Genomic DNA, 22,565 nt, shown 5'->3' with positions numbered 1-22,565 from the left:
CTGGACAGGTGTGTGGAGCAGTGTATGAGTAGTGAGTGTGTGGATCAGCGCGAATGCGCTTGGGGAGAGAAGGGTGCAGGTGGCACCAGGTGTGAGAGCACAGGTGTGCAAGTACAGGTGTGTGGAGAGAGTTGGAGTAAGTGGTACGGAGTGGTGTGCATGGTGCGAAGGTGTGAATGGGGGAAGAGTGGACCCCCATCACGGATACCCGGGGCGGGTAGTGTAAGTGTTAGGTAGAGGGTGCAGGTAAATTGTGGTTGGATATTGGCATTTGTGGTGCGGTTGCAGAATGGTGTTGTGAATGGGTGCATTAGTGTTGTGGAAATGGCTGGGCGTGTAGCCTGTTAGTGTGTGTAGTTGGTTGGGCACTCCACCACTGTGAGGATGTCGGCCAGGTGAGGCCGCAGGTGGGCTCTGGGAGCCGGTAGTTGTGAGTGGGTGCCTGAGGATCCCGGGTGTGGATCGGGCAGCCCAGTGCCAGAGAGGGCACGGAGTGGGGAGAGAGCCAGAGGGCCTTCCCCTGGTAGTTAGGTTAGGGTAAGGAGCAGGTAAGCTCGGAGGCAACTGCAGTGGTGGAGGTGTGCAGGTGGGTAGACCCACTGGGAGAGGTACACGTCGCAGCCCAGAAATTGTACGAGGGCACCGGGAGATGAATCGGGGGAGTGAGACCCCAAATTGAAGAGCACCACAGTTTGGCCAATGGGAATTGGTTTTTAGAACCCATAGTGTAAGAGGGCCAATGGTTTGGCCGGAGAAAGCCCCCGGGTAGTGTAAAGTTGTTAAAGTCATTTAGGAGATAGTTAGGATTGATGAACCTGTCGCACCATACGCAGCCACTTGCCTGTGGTGATGATGATGACTCCACACCTGTGTTTTCTTTGTTTGTGTTGCAGAAATGAGAATTGCTGTTGGATTTGTGAGACGCATCACGACGTGGATGAGACATTGGGGTGATTCCATCTCTCCCTCCCTAGGAGGGACTGATGATGAATTGGTAATGGCAAATTTTGATGTGCAGTTGGAGATGGCAAATTTTGATGTTGAGTTGAAAATGGCAAATTTGATTGGTTAGGAGGGAGAGAAGACGAATTTGGTATATGGGAGGAACGGGGAAGACAGTAGGGATGTTTGTTGATTTGTAAAGTAGATGTTTATGGGTAGTGTTGTGTTGTGTGGATACAGTAAGGGGTAAGGGAGGGGCCATGTAGGTTACCTGGTGGGGGGGGGGCGTACGATAGGAACGTACCTGTCTCACCTGGTTCCCATGTGCCCCCAGTGTGCATTACCTTACATTGCGTGCACTTTTGCGCCCTTACCACCTTACTCACTTGTTTCTTCTTTTGTCTCCCACCTCCGAGGATCTGGCTTTGGGGTGGAGAGAGAGGAAAGAGAGGTGCTGGCTGCGCAGTTGTGGGCCTGCACTTTCGCTGTTCGCTGCCTGGATCGGTACACCATATGGACCGCAATGTTTGTGGCCACCCACAATGGACCGCAGTTCGTTTGCGGCCAAGCACCACCCGGGGATGGACCTATGGATCAACGTGGCACCTATGCCATACAGGTGAACCACTAATAGTTAACACCACCAAGTGCACCACAAGAAGAGCAAGAGACACCTGCAGGGTTAGGGGTTGTTGAAGTTATTTTTATTCCAATGAACAATGGTGACTGCACCGATTGGTGGTGGGGTGGTGCTTTTGATGCGCGGGAAGGGTGCTCTGCACGTTATTAAAGGCCGTCGGCCACAGAGCACTCGTGGGTTGGTGTATCGATGTTGGCAAGCGCGCTCTCTCTATGCATAACATCTGCATGTGTTCCTCCAAAGACAGGTCCTGGATCGTAGTGTAAATAGCAGCGTAGTCTTGTAAATAATGCTCCCTACCGGCTGTATGTTTAGTTTGAGAATTCTTTCCGGATTCGGTTATCCTGTGGGTGTGTTTCTGTGAGGAGAAGGGTGCAACGTCGCAGGGGGACATATTTACTCATTTGTGAATATCTGTAAAACTGTCGCACTCAGGGTAGAGTTAATAGTAGAGGGAACTACATTGCGTGCCACACTAAAGTAGGTAAAAATTTATCGGGTCGGGACGCCCCGAGGGTAGAGAAGGGTGCAATGTTGCGAATATGGAATTTGGCCTCCATATCCGCTTGTAAATATTCCCCTATTTTCTCCGATACTCCCCAACTCTCCCTTACCCCATTCCCTAGTCCCATTGTCTGTAAACAACACCCATTAGAGCCGATCTTCCCCTTCATCCCCCCATTAAATGTCGTGCCCAGGTCCCCCGCACCACACGCAGACAATTATAGGACATCTTGCTAGTTATTCTTAATCTATGTCAGTTAAGGACTTGTTTCCATTAATTATGACTCTTCGTTGCACCAGAATGTGATTATATGGCACCTGTTAGGAAGTTTAGGACCTCCCCATACCTCTCCGCATCTCTTCCCCATGAAGAAGCGCCAACTACAACAACAACAACAAAAGAGGGGGGCGGCGCGGTGACGGCATGGGGAGTGGGCGTCCTCCTTCCGGCTCGGTTAGCCGCCATTGACCACGCGCTCCACGGGGTTACCACGAAGGGGCTCCCTGTCGGCCCCTCGTCAAGGGCGGAGCCGGTAACCCCCGCACCCAATGAGAAGCCATGGGCCGATGCCATCTGGGGCGGCGCTAACGAGCCGAGGGCGTGTCACTCCCCGCCGGATATACGCGGCCCCGCGCCGGACGTGACGTGAGATGCGCCCCGAGCTTGGAAGGACAAGACGCCACCCTCCCGAGCGCTGAGCGACCTCCCCGGCATCTCCACCAAAGTCGCGACCCACGAGCGCTGAGCGACCTCCCCGCATCTGCTGGACACCACCGTACGTGATTCTGTCCCTGAGCCAGGTGCACCTGAGCCATCGACTGCCGCTTTCCTTGCCATCAAATCCCGTGTGAGTCAGCGTTGTCCCGTTTATCTGTGGTCTGTCTAGGGTTAATATAAGAGTGTGTCTAAGTGCCTGTCTTCCTATGCTGTCCCTCTTGTAGTTGTAATCTAACCTTTTTCCGTACGAATATACTTGAAAATCGAACCCCTGGTGTCGTATTGTGTGATTGTAATCCAGCCGGGTGTCTTCTTTTTCTTATTGAGCCAGCATAGCGCGATTAGTCAACCCCGGGTGCAATCGGGGTAACTTGTACGGATACGGCGGCCATCCCGCTCGGCCCACCATACCATCAAAGTCGTATCTGTAACAATATCAATACTAAATCTGATCCACTCCAAAAAAAAACATCAATACTAAATCTGATCCACTCCAAAAAAAACCATATCAATACTAAATCTGATCCACTCCAAAAAAAAACCATATCAATACTAAATCTGATCCACTCCAAAAAAAACCATATCAATACTAAATCTGATCCACTCCAAAAAAAACCATATCAATACTAAATCTGATCCACTCCAAAAAAAAACCATATCAATACTAAATCTGATCCACTCCAAAAAAAAAACCATATCAATACTAAATCTGATCCACTCCAAAAAAAACCATATCAATACTAAATCTGATCCACTCCAAAAAAACCATATCAATACTAAATCTGATCCAATCCCAAAAAAACCATATCAATACTAAATCTGATCCACTCCAAAAAAAACCATATCAATACTAAATCTGATCCACTCCAAAAAAACCATATCAATACTAAATCTGATCCAATCCCAAAAAAACCATATCAATACTAAATCTGATCCACTCCAAAAAAACCATATCAATACTAAATCTGATCCACTCCAAAAAAACCATATCAATACTAAATCTGATCCACTCCAAAAAAAAAACCATATCAATACTAAATCTGATCCAATCCCAAAAAAACCATATCAATACTAAATCTGATCCACTCCAAAAAAAACCATATCAATACTAAATCTGATCCACTCCAAAAAAACCATATCAATACTAAATCTGATCCAATCCCAAAAAAACCATATCAATACTAAATCTGATCCACTCCAAAAAAACCATATCAATACTAAATCTGATCCACTCCAAAAAAAACATATCAATACTAAATCTGATCCACTCCAAAAAAAAAACCATATCAATACTAAATCTTTCCTTCAATTTCTGTTTTCAATTCTTCTTCTTTCCTCCATCCATCGATCTTCCTCTCTAGCTTTGGACTTGTCTATCCCTGTCCTTAACCTCATTTTTACCTCCTCATATTTCCTTTCATTTAATGTCGTGCCAATAATATGAGTAAATCAGGCCCTGCTCATTACACCTCTTCTCCAACAATTGGTGTGTTTTGACAGGTGGTAGTGGGGGGGGGGGGGGTGGGGAGGGGAGGGAGGGATGGCAATCGGTGTGTTGAGGGGTGGTAGTGAGGGAGGAGGGGAGGAGAAGGAAAATCGGTGTGTTGAGGGGTGGTAGTGAGGGAGTGGGGGAGGGGGAGGGGATGGCAATCAGTGTGTTGAGGGGTGGTAGTGGGGATTGGGGGAGGGGAGGGGGAGGGAGGGCAATCAGTGTGTTGAGGGGTGGTAGTGGGGGAGGGGGGAAGGGGAAGGAAAGAAAATCGGTGTGTTGAGGAGTGGTAGTGAGGGAGGGGGAGGGGATGGCAATCGGTGTGTTGTGGAGTGGTAGTGGGGGAGGAGGGGAGGGGGAGGAAGGAAAATCGGTGTGTTGAGGAGTGGTAGTGAGGGAGGGGGGGAGGGGGTGGGGATGGCAATCGGTGTGTTGAGGGGTGGTAGTGGGGCTGGGGGGAGGGGAGGGGGAGGGAGGGCAATCAGTGTGTTGAGGGGTGGTAGTGGGGGAGGGGGGAAGTGGGAGGGATGTCAATTGGAGTGTTGAGGGGTGGTAGTGGGGGAGTGGGGAAAGGGAGGGAGGGAAATCGGTGTGTTGAGGGGTGGTAGTGGCGGAGGGAGGGCAATCGGAGTGTTGAGGGGTGGTAGTGGGGAGGGAGGGCAATCAGAGTGTTGAGGGGTGGTAGTGGGGGAGGGAGGGCAATCGGTGTGGAGGGGTGGTAGTGGGCGAGGGAGGGCAATCGGTGTGTTGAGGGGTGGTAGTGGGGATAGGGGGTTGGGGAGGGAGGGCAATCGGTGTGTTGAGGAGTGGTAGTGGGGGAGGAGGGGAGGGGGAGGAAGAAAAATCGGTGTGTTGAGGGGTGGTAGTGAGGGAGGGGGGGAGGAGATGGCAAATCGGTGTGTTGAGGGGTGGTAGTGGGGGAGGGGGGAAGTGGGAGGGATGTCAATTGGAGTGTTGAGGGGTGGTAGTGGGGGAGTGGGGAAGGGGAGGGAGGGAAATCGGTGTGTTGAGGGGTGGTAGTGGGGGAGGGAGGGCAATCGGAGTGTTGAGGAGTGATAGTGGGGGAGGGAGGGCAATCGGTGTGTTGAGGGGTGGTAGTGGGGATAGGGGGAGGGGAGGGGGAGGGAGGGCAATCGGTGTGTTGAGGAGTGGTAGTGGGGGAGGAGGGGAGGGGGAGGAAGGAAAATCGGTGTGTTGAGGGGTGGTAGTGAGGGAAGGGGGGAGGGGGAGGGGATGGCAATCGGTGTGTTGAGGGGTGGTAGTGGGGCTGGGGGGAGGGGAGGGGGAGGGAGGGCAATCAGTGTGTTGAGGGGTGGTAGTGGGGGAGGGGGGAAGTGGGAGGGATGTCAATTGGAGTGTTGAGGGGTGGTAGTGGGGGAGTGTGGAAGGGGAGGGAGGGAAATCGGTGTGTTGAGGGGTGGTAGTGGGGGAGGGAGGGCAATCGGAGTGTTGAGGGGTGGTAGTGGGGGGGAGGGGAGGGAGGGCAATCGGTGTGTTGAGGGGTGGTAGTGGGGGGGGAGGGCAATCGGTGTGTTGAGGGGTGGTAGTGGGGGGTAAAGGGGAGGGAGGGCAATCGGTGTGTTGAGGGGTGGTAGTGGGGGGGGGAGGGGAGGGAGGGCAATCGGTGTGTTGAGGGGTGGTAGTGGGGGGGAGGGGAGGGAGGGCAATCGGTGTGTTGAGGGGTGGTAGTGGGGGGGAGGGGAGGGAGGGCAATCGGTGTGTTGAGGGGTGGTAGTGGGGGGGGAGGGGAGGGAGGGCAATCTGTGTGTTGAGGAGTGGTAGTTGGGGGGGGGGGCAGTGAAGAGCATTGAAGAGGCCACAAATTAACATCACGAAAGCGAAGACACCATTTTATCCATGACATTATTGTTTTTCCATACAAGATCCAATACAATTTCATTTGATGTCATAATGAGTGGATGGTAACAGGGTTGTTACTTTCACCCCTTTCACAGGTACAAACCTCATGCACCGCATTTTAAATTTCATTCATGTACAGTATTTCCCAATCTTAAAAGGAGTTGCTCATTATCAAATAAGTAGCACGTTTGTTATCGTGTACAAATCAAGTTGATAACAAATAAAATAAAAAAAGGAAATAATTGGGGAGGGACAAGATGGGTGATATTGTTGAGGATAGTGCAGGTACAACCGCAGGTAGAGCTTCGCTACTTGTGCTATAACAGCAAATCCAATCAAAATAGTTTCATAATTATACATGTACCGGTACCAATGACATAAACAGAGAAAAACTGAAAACACATCATATGTCTCAACTCCCACCTCATTGGCGTGATGACACAGATTTAGAAGACTTAAAAGAAATCCATCCTCACATCAAATCACACTGAGACCAAGACAGGCACATCGGGCCGACAGTGCTCCAGTCGATGACTCAGACTTGAGACTAACGATGCTGGAGACTCAACATGACTCAGGATTCAAAACGAAAGATTCAAGTCAATAAAGGTGCGAATTGATCAAAGGTGTCTTTTCTCCCGACAAATATGTTTGCACATCGGAGTCATATTATGGAAAAGAGGGTTAGAAATGAAACACATCGACAAAATTATGGGAATAAAACAAACAAACCGTGGTTCCAGAAAAACAAAAACTGGAACGTCACTTGGTAGCGCATTCCTCCACCAGGCTGAACAGTTTACATTTTCTATCCCACCCGATAGGCCGGAGCTTTTTTGAGATATCGTCCTCCATATTCGCCGATGACATCCAGCTTTTCATCTCCACCAAGTCCATCTCCACCGACACCCACTCTATCCTGACAAACTGCATCACTGAAATAAAATCCTGGCTTCAAATCAACTTCCTCAAACTTAACTGTGATAAATCTGAAATAATCATCATTGGCCCAAAAACGCTCACAAAATCCACCCATAACTTTGCCCTCAACATCGACGGTTTCCCAGTATCCACCTCCCCTCACATCCGGAATCTTGGCGTCATCTTTGACCAAACCCTCTCCTTCGACAAATACACTAAACAGATCACAAAGACAGCCTTCTTTCACCTGAAAAACATCGCCCGTCTCCGTCCATCCCTCTCCTCCACGGCTGCAGAAACCCTCATCCACGCCTTCATCACCTCCCGTCTGGACTACTGCAATAGCCTCCTCTATGGTTCACCCTCAACAATCACCAATAAACTCCAATACATTCAGAACTCCGCTGCCCGTCTACTCACCCATTCCCAGACCCGTGACCACATCACCCCCGTCCTTTACAAGCTTCACTGGCTCCCCATCTCCCAGAGAATCCAGTACAAAATCCTCCTCTTGACCTACAAAGCCCTCCATAACTTGGCCCCATCCTACCTGGCTGACCTCCTCTCCAGACACACTTCCACCCGCAACCTCCGCTCTGCTGGTACCAACCTCCTGATCCCCCCCCCCCCCCCCCCATCCGGACCAAATTCAGATCCTGGGGGGACAGGGCCTTCTCCATCGCTGCTCCCACCCTCTGGAACTCACTACCTCACACCATCAGAGACTCCTCCTCACTCACCACATTCAAAACATCACTCAAGACCCACCTGTTCAGCACTGCATTCAACATTCAACCCACAGCATTTAACCCCTGACTATCACTTCTCCTTCTCCCTCCTTTTGCTTTAAATATTTCCCTATTGATTCTTGTCTTTTTGCAATTGTTGTTTTCATGTTTTGTTATGCATTATGTTTTGCACTCTGTCAAAGCACCTTTGGGCTTCATGAAAAGCGCTATACAAAATAAATGAATTATTATTATTATTATATTGTTCTTGACCCTATCTCTCAATGTTGAAGAATCGCTTAAAAATTATAGTATCCAGATCCAGATCTTCACCAAAATCCAATAATTTCATCCTCGTCACATACCCAACCTCTCCAACAAATTAAATCCGAATATGTCCACAATTGTTTGAGATATCCTGCTCACAGACAGACAGACAGGAAAACATCACCTCCATCCACCTTCGGTGGCAGAGGTACAAACACGCGAGGCCAATCAACTCGTTTCCGGGGCAGTGAACATATCAAAGCGTTTGGCCTGGTGAGAGGATCAAAAACTGTTTTTCTACATCTTGGATTTCCAAATAAAGAGGAATACATAACACCATATGATCAAGAGTTTGTATGTTTTGTAAACACAAGATCCAGGAGACTGCTGCCAATGCATTGAACTTATTGCTTTTCACATGAAAATTGGCCTCAATGACAATGAAATGCAATAATCTGAGTTTGAGCAGGGCCGAAAATCCATGACGTCTACGAAGAATGTTAAAAACACCAATTCAGGCCTCTATTTGGTTCATGTCCAGTGACTATTGAGACAAGCGCATTTCAGGGCCCATTGCTCTTCCAAGGGGGTGTTGGTTGAGGCAGTTGTCATGTTCCTTTGTCGACGATAATCCTGAACGCACGAACAAGCAATGAAGGATAAGGAGAATTACGTCAAGTCTCTGTCATCATTCTCCAAGGTCTGGTGGCAGCTGGTCAAATCTGTCTCTGGAGCACATTCCCCTTCTGGACAGTCACTCCTAAAGTATGGGAGTCATGTTTGGCACTGCATGAAGAATCTGAATACCTAACACTATCTTTGGTGAAAAGGTCAAGGCCCCCAAACCCTCCCTTCACCCACCCACCATTTCCCCTGTAGCGGACTGCTCCGTTCTCTCCCACCAAGGTTGACACATCACTAGTCAAACATCACACTTACTATACAACTGATCACAACAGAAATGGCATTGTAATCCTCAAGAACTACAACGGTTCCCCTCCAGGTCCTTCTCAGATGATATAATTTCATCTTGGAAAGTTAATTCCCTCCTCTTTCTTAATGAATTCCTCTTTTTCCCACCTGTGGAACCTACTTTCATATTCTTGTCAATCTCATTCTTGCCCCCAGGTCTTCAGGACAGCTGTGCACCCCCATCTCAGATAATCCCTAACCAACATCATGATCTTTATACCCCCGTTAAGCCCCCGTTTCCCAATACCCAAGACCACCTCTTTCCAAATATCCTGTTTTTCCTTCCTGAGAGTTTGCTTCTGTGTCCATATTGTCCTCCCCCTCCCCTCATTCCTCCCAACATCCCTTATTTGTCCAAGTCTCCTATTTTGTCCCTCAAGCCTGCCGTTGGTGTTTCCCTCCTTCTCTTTCTGTTGATCCTTTTGTTCTGTTGTGTCCTGATCCATTCTGTGTTCTAGCTTTTCCACAAGCCTTGACAATAAAAGTTACAAAAGTCACCCTTATTCAATAGAATAATTCCAAAATAATAGACAACAGACTCATTAGCTTTTCCTTTTATCGAAGGGACAAAGGGTAAAAAGGAAAAGGACAAACAATGCTCTGCAGGGAAAAATAGCCTCTAAATGTAGTTCTGTACTTGGAGTGTTTTATAACAAAACAAAAGTGATTTAAAACCTCTTAGCGTTGGTAAGCTGCCTGGAACGTTCCTTGTTCAAAATAATCTAGGGCTGTTTTATCAGGCCAGACTATTCATAGCTTATCTATATTATAATAGCCGTAGATGATTCTGTCTGTCTGTCTATCTGTTGGGTGTCTGTCCGGGGTGTGGCTTACTCGGTTTGCAGAGTAGCTCCACCCATAGCTCCACCCATTCTGGGAGTGGCTTCATATAATTATAAACAAATATCCACCATTTTATTAACTCGCATAGCTTTGAGTCCTGTTTTGTAGGCCCGTGGTGTCTTGCTCTCCCCCAGTTTTATTTCAAATCAAATTCGATAAATCATTTCATTTTTCACAGTCGCTAACATAGTTTTAGACTCGGTTGAAAAAAAACGGGAAGAAAATCCGATGAAAGTTGCCGTTTATAGAACGAAATGAATTCTCAAAGGCCTGTAACTTCAAGGCCATTGAGTCTCTCTCACGCCTTTATCTCCAATCTAACTCACCATATGATTTCATTTTTATCGATGGTTTTACTTTTAGACTCGGTGTCAGCAATAATTGAGAACAATCCACACACGCGGGAAAATGCAGAGATATATTTTTTAAAATCGCGTCATGGTGTATCATACACCACCCAACATGACACCGCCGGCAATGTGTCGATATATATTAAAAATTCGCTTTTGCTTTTCCGTTATGATATATTACTATTTCGTTTGATGATAGTCGTCACAAAAACGTCAACAATGATGCCGACATATATTTCTTCGTTTTTATTTCATTCAACATATTAGCCGGAAGTAAAATATGTTTCAGGAAATTACCGAGAGATATTTCTTCGTTTTTTTTATTAGTTATGTGCGCATACACTTTAAATAGGTTTATTTGAAATCTTTAATTTTCCACAAACATTCCACACACGCGGGAAAATGCAGAGATATATTTTTTAAAATCGCGTCATGGTGTATCATACACCGCCCAACATGACACCGACGGCAATGTGTCGATATCTATTTTAAATTCGATATATCATTTCATTTTTCACAGTCGCTAACATAGTTTTAGACTCGGTTGAAAAAAAACGAGAAGAAAATCCGATGAAAGTTGCCGTTTATAGAACGAAATGAATTCTCAAATGCCTGTAACTTCAAGGCCATTGAGTCTCTCTCACGCCTTTATCTCCAATCTAACTCACCATATGATTTCATTTTTATCGATGGTTTTAGAGTCGGTGTCAGCAATAATTGAGAACATTCCACACACGCGGGAAAATGCAGATATATTTTTTAAAATCGCGTCATGGTGTATCATACACCGCCTAACATGACACCGACGGCAACGTGTCGATACATATTAAAAATTCGATATATCATTTCATTTTTCACAGTCGCTAACATAGTTTTCGACTCGGTTGAAAAAAAACGGGAAGGAAATCCAATGAAAGTTGCCGTTTATAGAACGAAATGAATTCTCAAACGCCTGTAACTTCAACTTCAAGGCCATTGAGTCTCTCTCACGCCTTTATCTCCAATCTAACTCACCATATGATTTCATTTTTATCGATGGTTTTGGACTCGGTGTCAGCAATAATTGAGAACATTCCACACACGCGGGAAAATGCAGAGATATATTTTTTAAAATCGCGTCATGGTGTATCATACACCGCCCAACATGACACCGCCGGCAATGTGTCGATATATATTAAAAATTCGCTTTTGCTTTTCCGTTATGATATATTACTATTTCGTTTGATGATAGTCGTCACAAAAACGTCAACAATGATGCCGACATATATTTCTTCGTTTTTATTTCATTCAACATATTAGCCGGAAGTAAAATATGTTTCAGGAAATTACCGAGAGATATTTCTTCGTTTTTTTTATTAGTTATGTGCGCATACACTTTAAATAGGTTTATTTGAAATCTTTAATTTTCCACAAACATTCCACACACGCGGGAAAATGCAGAGATATATTTTTTAAAATCGCGTCATGGTGTATCATACACCGCCCAACATGACACCGACGGCAATGTGTCGATATCTATTTTAAATTCGATATATCATTTCATTTTTCACAGTCGCTAACATAGTTTTAGACTCGGTTGAAAAAAAACGAGAAGAAAATCCGATGAAAGTTGCCGTTTATAGAACGAAATGAATTCTCAAATGCCTGTAACTTCAAGGCCATTGAGTCTCTCTCACGCCTTTATCTCCAATCTAACTCACCATATGATTTCATTTTTATCGATGGTTTTAGAGTCGGTGTCAGCAATAATTGAGAACATTCCACACACGCGGGAAAATGCAGATATATTTTTTAAAATCGCGTCATGGTGTATCATACACCGCCTAACATGACACCGACGGCAACGTGTCGATACATATTAAAAATTCGATATATCATTTCATTTTTCACAGTCGCTAACATAGTTTTCGACTCGGTTGAAAAAAAACGGGAAGGAAATCCAATGAAAGTTGCCGTTTATAGAACGAAATGAATTCTCAAACGCCTGTAACTTCAACTTCAAGGCCATTGAGTCTCTCTCACGCCTTTATCTCCAATCTAACTCACCATATGATTTCATTTTTATCGATGGTTTTGGACTCGGTGTCAGCAATAATTGAGAACATTCCACACACGCGGGAAAATGCAGAGATATATTTTTAAAAATCGCGTCATGGTGTATCATACACCGCCCAACATGACACCGACGGCAACGTGTCGATATATATTAAAAATTCGCTTTTGCTTTTCCGTTAAGATATATTACTTTTTCGTTTGATGACAGTCGTCACAAAAACGTCAACAATGATGCCGACATATATTTCTTCGTTTTTATTTAATTCAACATTATTAGCCGGAAGTAAAATATGTTTCAGGAAATTACCGAGATATTTCTTCGTTTTTTAAAATTAGTTATGTGCGAATACACTTTAAATAGGTTTATTTGAAATCTTTAATTTTCCACAATATAATTTACTTGCCATTTATCATTTGATGATTACGAGACAAATTCCTCTTGAGGATCGTGACAATTCATGCGCTGCGTGGAAACTTCTATTTCCAAAATGAATGAGACGAACGATGAAGAACGCAGACTTGAACAGGATGCAGCAAGAAAACGAATGAGACGGGCGAACGAGTCCATCGACGAACGTCAATGCAAACTTGCGGGGTCACCCGTGGGAATCCCACGGGTGACCCCGCTAGTAATTTATTATTATCGAAAATCCGAGGGGGGGGGGATTTCTCACCCCCTGCACCCTCCCCCCCTCCCCCCTGCATCCGCCAGTGACAAATAATTAGAATTCAAGCAGGTTATTCTCCTTTACTTTGGATCTAAAAATCACTCATTCAACGAGTTTGAATAGAGAAAAGGAGTCATTCTGCTGTTTTGTGTCACTGGGTGCACCATAATGAACATGGAGAAAAGAAAGAAAACCAGAGAATTGTCTGAGGAGGTCAGACACAAGATTGTAGCCAAGCATGGACAATCTCAAGGCTACAAGTCCATCTCCAGAGACCTTGATGTTCCTGTGTCCACCGTATGCAATGTTATCAGGAAGTTTAAGGCCCATGGCACTGCAGCCAACCTGTATCGACGTGGCCGCAAGAGAAAACTTGATCGAAGATTGCAGTGAAGGATTGTTTGAATGGTGGAGAAAGCACCTCGATCACCTGCCAAACAGATTCAAGCTGACCTTCAGACACAAGGTACGACAGTTTCAACTCTCACCATCCGTCGCCAATTCAAAGAAAAGGGGTTCTATGGTAGGAGACCCAGGAGGACCCCAATGCTGAGAGAGAGACATAAGAAAGCCCGACTGGAGTTTGCCAAACACACCTGAACAAGCCAAAATCCTTCTGGGAGAATGTCCTGTGGACAGATGAGACCAAATTAGAGCTTTTTGGTAAAACACATCAACTCCATGTTCACAGAAAACAAAATGAAGCCTTCAAAGAAAAGAATACCTTCCCTACAGTCAAACATGGAGGAGCTTCAGTGATGTTTTGTGGTTGTTGTGCTGCCTCTGGCACTGGGTGCCTTGAATGTGTGCATGGCATCATGAAATCAGGAGATTACCAAGGCATTTTGAAGTGCAATGTTCACCCCAGTGTCAAAGCTGGGTCTCCGTCGAAGGTCATGGGTCTCGCAGCAGGACAATGACCCCAAACACACTTCAAAAAGCACCCAGGAATGGTTCAAGACAAAACTCAGGACTGTTCTGAAGTGGCCAGCAATGAGTCCAGATCTAAATCCCATTGAACACCTGTGGGGAGATCTGAAAACAGTAGTTGGGAGAAGGCACCCTTCAAATCCGGGAGAACTGGAACAGTTTACACAAGAAGACTGGGCCAAACTGCCAGTAGAGAGGTGGAGGAAGCTCATTCATGGCTTTAGGAAGCGCTTGACTGCAGTTATTTTGTCCAAAGGTGTGCTACCAAATATTAAGTCTAGTGTGTCAATAATTTTGTCAATGCCATTTCTTTTTATTTCCTGATTTAAAAGGATAAATTAAGTTCTGAACCTTAAACAAAGGTTCTGTAATATTAACAGTGAAATAAAAAATTGTGGAGACCAAATACTTTTGTGAATTTCAACTTATTTTTCGAGAAAATTGTGAGTTATTTTTGAAAAGTGCAAGGGTGCCAATATTTTTGACCACGGCTGTATGAATGAATGAATGAATGATCGTTTTAAGGCCATTTTCCCCACTAGAGTGGGGGTTAGCCTTGCGGGCCCCATGACAATCATGGTTCCCTGTTTGAGGCAATGTTTTTATGGCCGGATGCCCTTCCTGACGCCAACCCTTGGTCACGCTCTTACGATGCGCAGGGATACGGTGTACCTATTCTAAACCGGGGTACACACCGGGATCATTCATCCCAGCAAGCTGGTACTCAATTTGCCGACCTCGGAAGAATGACAGGCTGAGTCGAACCCCCTGGCGTTAATTCAGCAATCGACTGGGATTCGAACCCAGGAGCGTAGGATCCCAACCCGGTACCCAAACCGCTAAGCCAACACCAGGCTTTTTTGTATATATTAGTAATATATATATATATTAGTATCTGTAATTTGGTTCTCCAACCTAATGAGGGAGCATCATGGCATCATCGCCACGTATGTCTGCATTGCCTGCCAAGCTCCGGAGAAGCCATCTAGCAGTGCGTCATTATGGATTATAAATTCAGATACTGTCACAAGTGCATGCAAAACTCACAGTTACCGACCTGGTTTCGCCCTTGGTGGGGCTTCATCAGGGCAACACAGTGAGACCTACTAACACTTATGACTCTGAAAACCTTTCGGTTATATCTCAGTCATTATGCGACTTCATACCATCAGTGGGGAACCGCCAGTAAGGTGTCCCATACAGCTATTGCTGTACCTTAATGGGAGCGATAAGCACCGCCTGCCACACGGTAACATTATCTCTGGTGTCCACTCATTATATGGAGTCGACCTCTATGGGGCAATGCGATCTATGAACCCTCTAGTTTTAAAATAAATGTAAGACAGGTTGAATAATAAAATTAAGTGTAAAATAAATTGTTGAACCACTAACCTCATTGAAGAGCAGCTCTCGCCGTTGTTGCCGCTTGAGATGCATCTTCTTCACTGCAACATGGCGACCTGTACGCAGGTCTGTGGCGAGGCACACGATGCCCGTGGAGCCTTCGCCGATCTTAACAAAGCCACACAGGAAACGTGATGGGTCACCAGCATCAACAACCCGCTGGAGTGCAGCACGGAATTCATCATGGGACGGACAGGCCTGCTCAGACACCGTTTGATGAGGCCTGAAGGAATAAAAGAAAAACAACAGAATGAAAATCCATGTTCATTGATATTTTTATTCTGACATGGCTCATGAAGGCACCTGTAGATAAGTCACATTGAAGACAAAGACATCAGTAGATGTCAGTATACTTTTAAATGAACACTAAAATGATTAGTAGACAATGGACAAACACATATGGTGTATGGGATTTGAACATTGACTACTCAGCACCATCCCGACACACACCACTGTGTGTGCTACGGAATGAGGTGTTTTTACGGCGGCCGGAGGGCAAATCCTGCCACCGACCTCCTTGAGAGAGCACCCAGTACCCTGGTACTCATTTCTCCGACCTCGGAAAGATGACAGGCTGAGTCAACCCCACCTGGTAGTAATTCAACAGCTGAAGGTCATTCAAACTCAGGACCTTAGGATCCCAAGCCCGCCACCCTAACCATTAGGCCAACACCAGGTAATTAGGCAGTTGTATGCTGTATAGTTCTGTATGTCCAATATCACATGCACAGAAATATATATGTATATACAGTATGTATATACAGAAATATAATTTCATTGGACTTCACTGCCTTGTAGCATACCTGCCTGCTGGACTCAAGATGGGGGAGTGGGGGTGTCTTTTGGGTTCTCTGGGTATTTTGGGTCATCAGGGACTTTGGGTATTTTAGGTCTTCTTGGTCTTTCGCTCTTTGGGTCTTTTGGTTTCTCTGGAACTTTTGGGTCATCTGGGTATTTTGGGTCCTTGGGGACTTTTGCGTCTTTTGGGCCCGAGGAGACTTTTGGGTCTTTTGGGTCCTCGGGGACTTTTGGGTCATCTGCATCTTTTGAGTATTTTGGGTCCTCAGGGACTTTTGGATCTTTTCAGTTTTCTGGGTTTTCAGGGACTTTTAGGGTCACCTGGGTCTTTTTGGTCCCCGGGGACTTTTGGGTCTTTGAGTCATCGAGGACTTTTGGGTCTTTTTGGTCCTCTGGGTCTTTTGGGTCCTTGTGGACTTTTGGGTGTTCGGGGACTTTTGGGTTATCTGGGTATTTTAGGTCCTTGAGGACTTTTGTGTCTTCCGGGTCTTTTGGGTCCTCGGGGACTTTTGGGTCTTCTGTGTCCTCGGTGACTTTAATCTCTTGGGTCATTGTGGTATATTGAGTTCTCTGGGTCTCTTGGGTCCTCTGGGTCTTCAGTGTATTTAGGGATCTTTGGGGTCTTAATGATCTTGGGGGTCTTAAAGGGTCTTCATAGGTCAAAGGGGTCTCAGCAGTCTAAAGGGTTAAAAAGTCCATTTCAATAGTACGTAATTAACAGACGTATGTAATTGATAGACACAAATAGTATGACATGCACACACACACAATTCATCCATTGAGAGTAGATAGGGTGATAGTGATGTATATATGCTTACCACTCTTAAGAAAGGTTAGCGGAGGCACGTCGTGTTACAAAAGTAAATGGTGAGTCAATTATACACTACTCACAATAAGTTAGGGATATTGGCAGGTTCTTCGGTGTGGTTGATTTTGTGTATTAATTATGTTGAAAAAAGTTGTTGGTCCTAATTCTATGGTTATTAATGAGTGTGAAAAAACACAGCGTTCTTGATTTCAATACCCTAACCCTAACCCCTATTAAAAAAAAAACTCCCACAATATCCCTAACTTATTGTGAGTAGTGTAAGTTTCAATTAAAGTTGGTGAACTCAGCATGGATTATGTTTTAATTTGGAAAGTGCCCTGCATATTATACACGGTAGTGGATTATTCGTGAGTAATTATGGTATACAAATACACACACAAACATATATCTATATATATATATATATATACACACGTTCATACACACATACATACACACATACATACACACGTTCATACACACACACATACATACACACATACATACACACATACATACACACACACATACATACACACACACATACATACACACATACATACATACATACATACACACATACATACACACGTTCATACACACATACATACACACATACATACACACGTTCATACACACGTTCATACACACATACATACACACATACGTACATACATACATATGTACACACATACATACATACACACGTGCATACACACGTACATACACACATACATACACACGTACATACACACATACATACACATACATACACACGTACATACACACATACGTACACACATACATACACACGTACATACATACATACATACATACATACACACATACATACACACATACATACATACATACACACATACATACACACGTACATACACACATACATACACACATACATACATACACACATACACACGTACATACATACACACATACGTACATACGTACACACGTACATACATACATACATACATACACACATACGTACACACATACATACATACATACATACAGTACATACATACATACAGTACATGTATCAGTGGAAAAGACCAGTGCCAAGACAGATGTTGCCCGAACTCTGATCCACAGTAGAGATCAGTCCTCCTTCGCAATGCGTAACAATGCCAAGAATGCAGCGAGACGCTCTGCGATGCCAGGGATGATTTATCTCTGCTGTGTGTGCCAGTATTGATACGTGGTGTGCCCAATAGGTGGCATGCCAAAGAGGATGCCAAGACAAGTGTTGGCTGATGATGAGGCAAAACAACTGAAATAATGAACTCCAGTTAAGTATTGATTGCGGAAGACATTTACAGTGTTACCAACTAGTTTTTGTTGTGCAACACTGAGTATGAGATTAATCGGGTTCATGATCCTGGAAGTCACATGACTATATTCCAGATGGATGACCAGCTCATTGTTTTCTCCAGGTCAGCAGATAGAGATGTTGTGAAAACCTGCCTGTCACATGGTTAAGGAAGTACCTGACAAAGGGTAGAGTTAATAACAAAGTGGTGGAGAGAAATTTGTATGGAGTTGGAGAGATTATCCATACACATCGACAAAACCAATCCGAGTATAATGGCTTGTGTGCAAACTCCAATCTCTGGCAGAAGAAGATGCCATTGAAAGTGACACGTTACTTCCACATGGGCAGGAGGTCTGTGAACCAAATGAGAAGTGAGCCCCGTGTGCCAAATGTGGAAAGTTCAGCAAGCTGGGCTGGAACCCAAAGTATGTCAAGAGGAAGAGATATGTGTCGTGACCTTTCCTCGAGGTTTAGGGGCTCCAGCCATTGCTCGACGTTTAGGGGCTCCAGCCATTGCTCGAGGTTTAGGGGCTCCAGCCATTGCTCGAGGTTTAGGGGCTCGAGCCATTGCTCGAGGTTTAGGGGCTCCAGCCATTGCTCGAGGTTTAGGGGCTCCAGCCATTGCTCGAGGTTTAGGGGCTCCAGCCATTGCTCGAGGTTTAGGGGCTCCAGCCATTGCTCGAGGTTTAGGGGCTCCAGCCATTGCTCGAGGTTTAGGGGCTCCAGCCATTGCTCGAGGTTTAGGGGCTCCAGCCATTGCTCGAGGTTTAGGGGCTCCAGCCATTGCTCGAGGTTTAGGGGCTCCAGCCATTGCTCGAGGTTTAGGGGCTCCAGCCATTGCTCGAGGTTTAGGGGCTCCAGTCATTGCTCGAGCTGTCACCAGAAGCACCGTGTTCAGTGTTGAGTATTGCGGATGGAAATGAAACAAATGGCCTGCCTATAATGAGTTACCTGCTTCTATTATCGTCCTACAATTAGGAAAGGCTTCTTCAACAATCTAGTTTAAACTTTACATGAGCCAAATGAACAATTGGCACTTTTATAATGTGCTACACATGCAACTATGTAGATCACATGCAACTCCGGTACAATCATAGAATGAATACCGAGTAAACACAGAGTGCACATAGACCCAGTCAAAATGATGAGATACAACAGTAAGATGTGTTCATCATTTGTCTCTACGATGTGACGTCATAGGTATGTGCTTGAGATAGATGTAGGACATGAAGCACAGAGCAGGCCAGGGCAGAGTGGTCTTTCTCTTTATTGATACAACTAGGGCATTGCCCGTACTATATCTATATCTAAAATTATATCCCCCCCCTCTATTTACATGAAATGGTTTGGTCCAAAGCGAACGGCTTGCGAGTACGGTGACAATCCCCCCCCTCTATTTACATGCAATGGTTTGGTCCAAAGCGAACGGCTTCCGGAGTTTGGTAAAGAAATCGCCATCGCGTGCACAAACGCGCAGGAAAGCGAATGAATCGCAAATTCGTTGTTATTAGTTTTAAAACATAGTTTAACGCCAACATAGTTTGCAAACGTGAAATAAATGAATACGCTCTCAAATGTGCCATCCGAGGCAGAGTGTGTCCTCCACGTTCGGCACACGCGATCGTTCGCTGCTCTCTGATTGGTTGAATCGTTTTTTGGACATAGCTCGGTAAGTAATTGTCCGATTAATATGAAACCTTGAAAAGGCACATCCTCGGGTCCCCAGCAATATACCTGGCAAGTTTCAAGTATATCGGACCGGTAGTTGTCGAGAAACAGCGGTCACAGACAAACAAACAAACGTACAGACGTACAGAGATTACTGGAATTATAGATAGACTAGGGCATGCCCGTACTATATATAAGCTAGGACGTGCCCGTACGTGGGTGCCCGTTCCTTGCCAAAAAAACAAAAAAAAAAAACATGAATGGTCTGGTCCATTCGCAACGACCACAGAACCCCCCCCTCTATTTACATGCAATGGTTTGGTCCAAAGCGAACAGTTTGGTCCATTCAATGTGATTCGATGATTCGATGTGAATGGTTTGGTCCATTCGCAACGACCACAGAACCCCCCCCTCTATTTACATGAATGGTTTGGTCCATTCGCAAAGCCAAAGCGAACGACCACAGAACCCCCCCCTCTATTTACATGAATGGTTTGGTCCATTCGCAAAGCCAAAGCGAACGACCACAGAACCCCCCCCCCCCCCTCTATTTACATGAATGGTTTGGTCCATTCGCAACGGCAAAGCGAACGGCGAACGGCTAAATCGCCATAGCTCGGTAAGTACTTGTCCGATTAATTTCAAACCTTGAAAAGGCACATCCTCGGGTCCCCAGCAATATACCTGGCAAGTTTCAAGTATATCGGACCGGTAGTTGTCGAGAAACAGCGGTCACAGACAAACAGACAAACGTACAAACGTACAAACGTACAGACAGAGATTACTGGAATTATAGATAGATGATTCTTTGCTCAGGCGTGCCAATCAAAGCCTCAGTAGGGTATTTCTAGTAGTAGGATTTGGAGGAAAGTGCTCATCTGTTCGTCAGTCAACAATAAATTGGCAGGCAATTTCAAATGGAATGACCTTCACCAAAACAGAGACAGGAAGGAAGCCATTCCATCCTGGAAGGTGACAGGAGCTCATGTGTGGTAATATCAAAGATGATGAAAATTGGAAACATACATTTTGCAGTGCATGCTGGCATGAAAACCAAGTTGTTTGTGAAACTTGTCTTTTGAATAAAGGAAATAACTCATCATCAGAATTATATATATATATATATATATATATATATATATATATATATATATATATATATATATATATATATATATGTGTATGTATATATATATATATATATATATATATATATATATATATATATATATATATTGATATATATATATATATATATATAAGGGTGGTGCTCAAAATAATTTAAAAAAAATATTTACTGGGACATGGCTTTATGTTGTTCCTTTTGTTCCAAAATGAAACGACACCAAATATGAAAGCAATCTGATTTTATTTAGGGGTGCCACATCAGCCTTCAAACTAAAGGTGTCTACAAAACTTTTCTATATATGGATCGAAAGCAAAACCAGAAGTTTGTTTAATGAAAATCCACCCTCCACTCACTTTCTTTGTATTCTAGCAAACACAAGTTACAATAGCTGCACAAATAGCACTATATTGCTATGAAAACTCAAATTCAATGATAACAATCCAAATGTTCAGTTCATAAAATGAAGAGACACCATATCACATAATATTAAAAAACCCAAATATAATGAGAAATGTAACTCCTATTTCTGGGCCTGTTTCACCACTGTTGCCTTCTTGGCATCGGGGTACATCTTCCTGTGAGCAGCAACAACTTGGAGCAGAGCTTGCTTTTGCTCTTCATCCTTTGTAAGGAGCTTATTGTAGTCTTGTATCAATGCGACACCCCTTTCTGCCCTGTCGTTCACCACGACTAAGCCACTGGCGGCTTTCTTTGCTTCCTGAAAGCTGGTTTCTTGCTCCCCTGAACCAGGATCCTTATCCATCCAATCAGTTGGGGTCCCTAGGATGCTGAAGAAATGCTTGGTGTGTTTTGTTATGAGGCCAGCGATTGACAGGGCGGTTCCTCGTTTGATAGCTGGTCTCTTTGGAGAGGGTTTTTCACCGTCATTTTTCAATGCTTCAATCATATTGATCTTGCTTTCTTTGTCAATTCTGGTGTCAAAGAATGCAAATGCCACTAGTACTGGGCTCATGTACCACGTGTGGCGGCCAAGTGCCTTCAAGGCTGCCTGAGCCATCTTCTGATTGATTTGTTCAAAGTTTTCCAACTTCTTGAAGAGGTTAATGTCATTCAGGGGAGCCTCAATAGCTTGTGGAGCCCGAAACCAAGCCTGTACATACACAAGGCAGACAAAAATGTTGAAGGCTCGGAGTTCTCTCGCCTCTCGAAGTGTCAAGTGGAACTCTGACCGAAACATGAACACCTGTAGTGAATATAGTGCTTTTGCCATCCATCTGGCTCTGTGCATTGCTCCTGGAGCCATGATCCGGATTCCACGAGGTGGGATTCCTCCCATGTAGATGACAGTCAGTTCTAGGAGTTCACGATAATCATCTCGTGGCTGCTGATCTTTCAAACACACAAGAACGTTTTTGCTTCCAACACAGTGTCTACAGATCCCATTGAAGCCTTCCTCTCTGAGAATTGATCGTGAAGAAACTTCCTGTCCTCGGGGTTGGTGATTATGGCCTCCGAATCTGCATGCCTAAGATCAAACGTCTTCTCCAAGGAGGCCTTGAAGGATGCTTCCTTTTTCT

General features: G+C 44.9%; 1 protein-coding gene across 3 annotated transcripts in view; it reads right to left on the bottom strand.

The window, feature by feature from the left end:
• The window catches only part of LOC137436848 (serine/threonine-protein kinase PAK 4), a 177,980-nt gene that overhangs the window by 35,585 nt on the left and 119,830 nt on the right, over positions 1 to 22,565 (bottom strand). For all 3 annotated transcript variants that reach the window (XM_078787143.1, XM_078787142.1, XM_078787144.1), the window contains exon 6: positions 15,280 to 15,514. In XM_078787143.1, coding sequence (XP_078643269.1) covers positions 15,280 to 15,514 — 235 coding nt within the window. The remainder of the gene's footprint in view (positions 1 to 15,279; positions 15,515 to 22,565) is intronic.

Source organism: Myxine glutinosa, chromosome 11, assembly GCF_964187855.1.
Source record: "Myxine glutinosa chromosome 11, kmMyxGlut1.1, whole genome shotgun sequence".
NCBI classification, from domain to species: Eukaryota; Metazoa; Chordata; class Myxini; order Myxiniformes; family Myxinidae; genus Myxine; species Myxine glutinosa.
The sequence above is the reverse complement of the archived record's forward strand: the minus strand, read 5'-3'. Positions and strand labels throughout refer to the sequence as shown.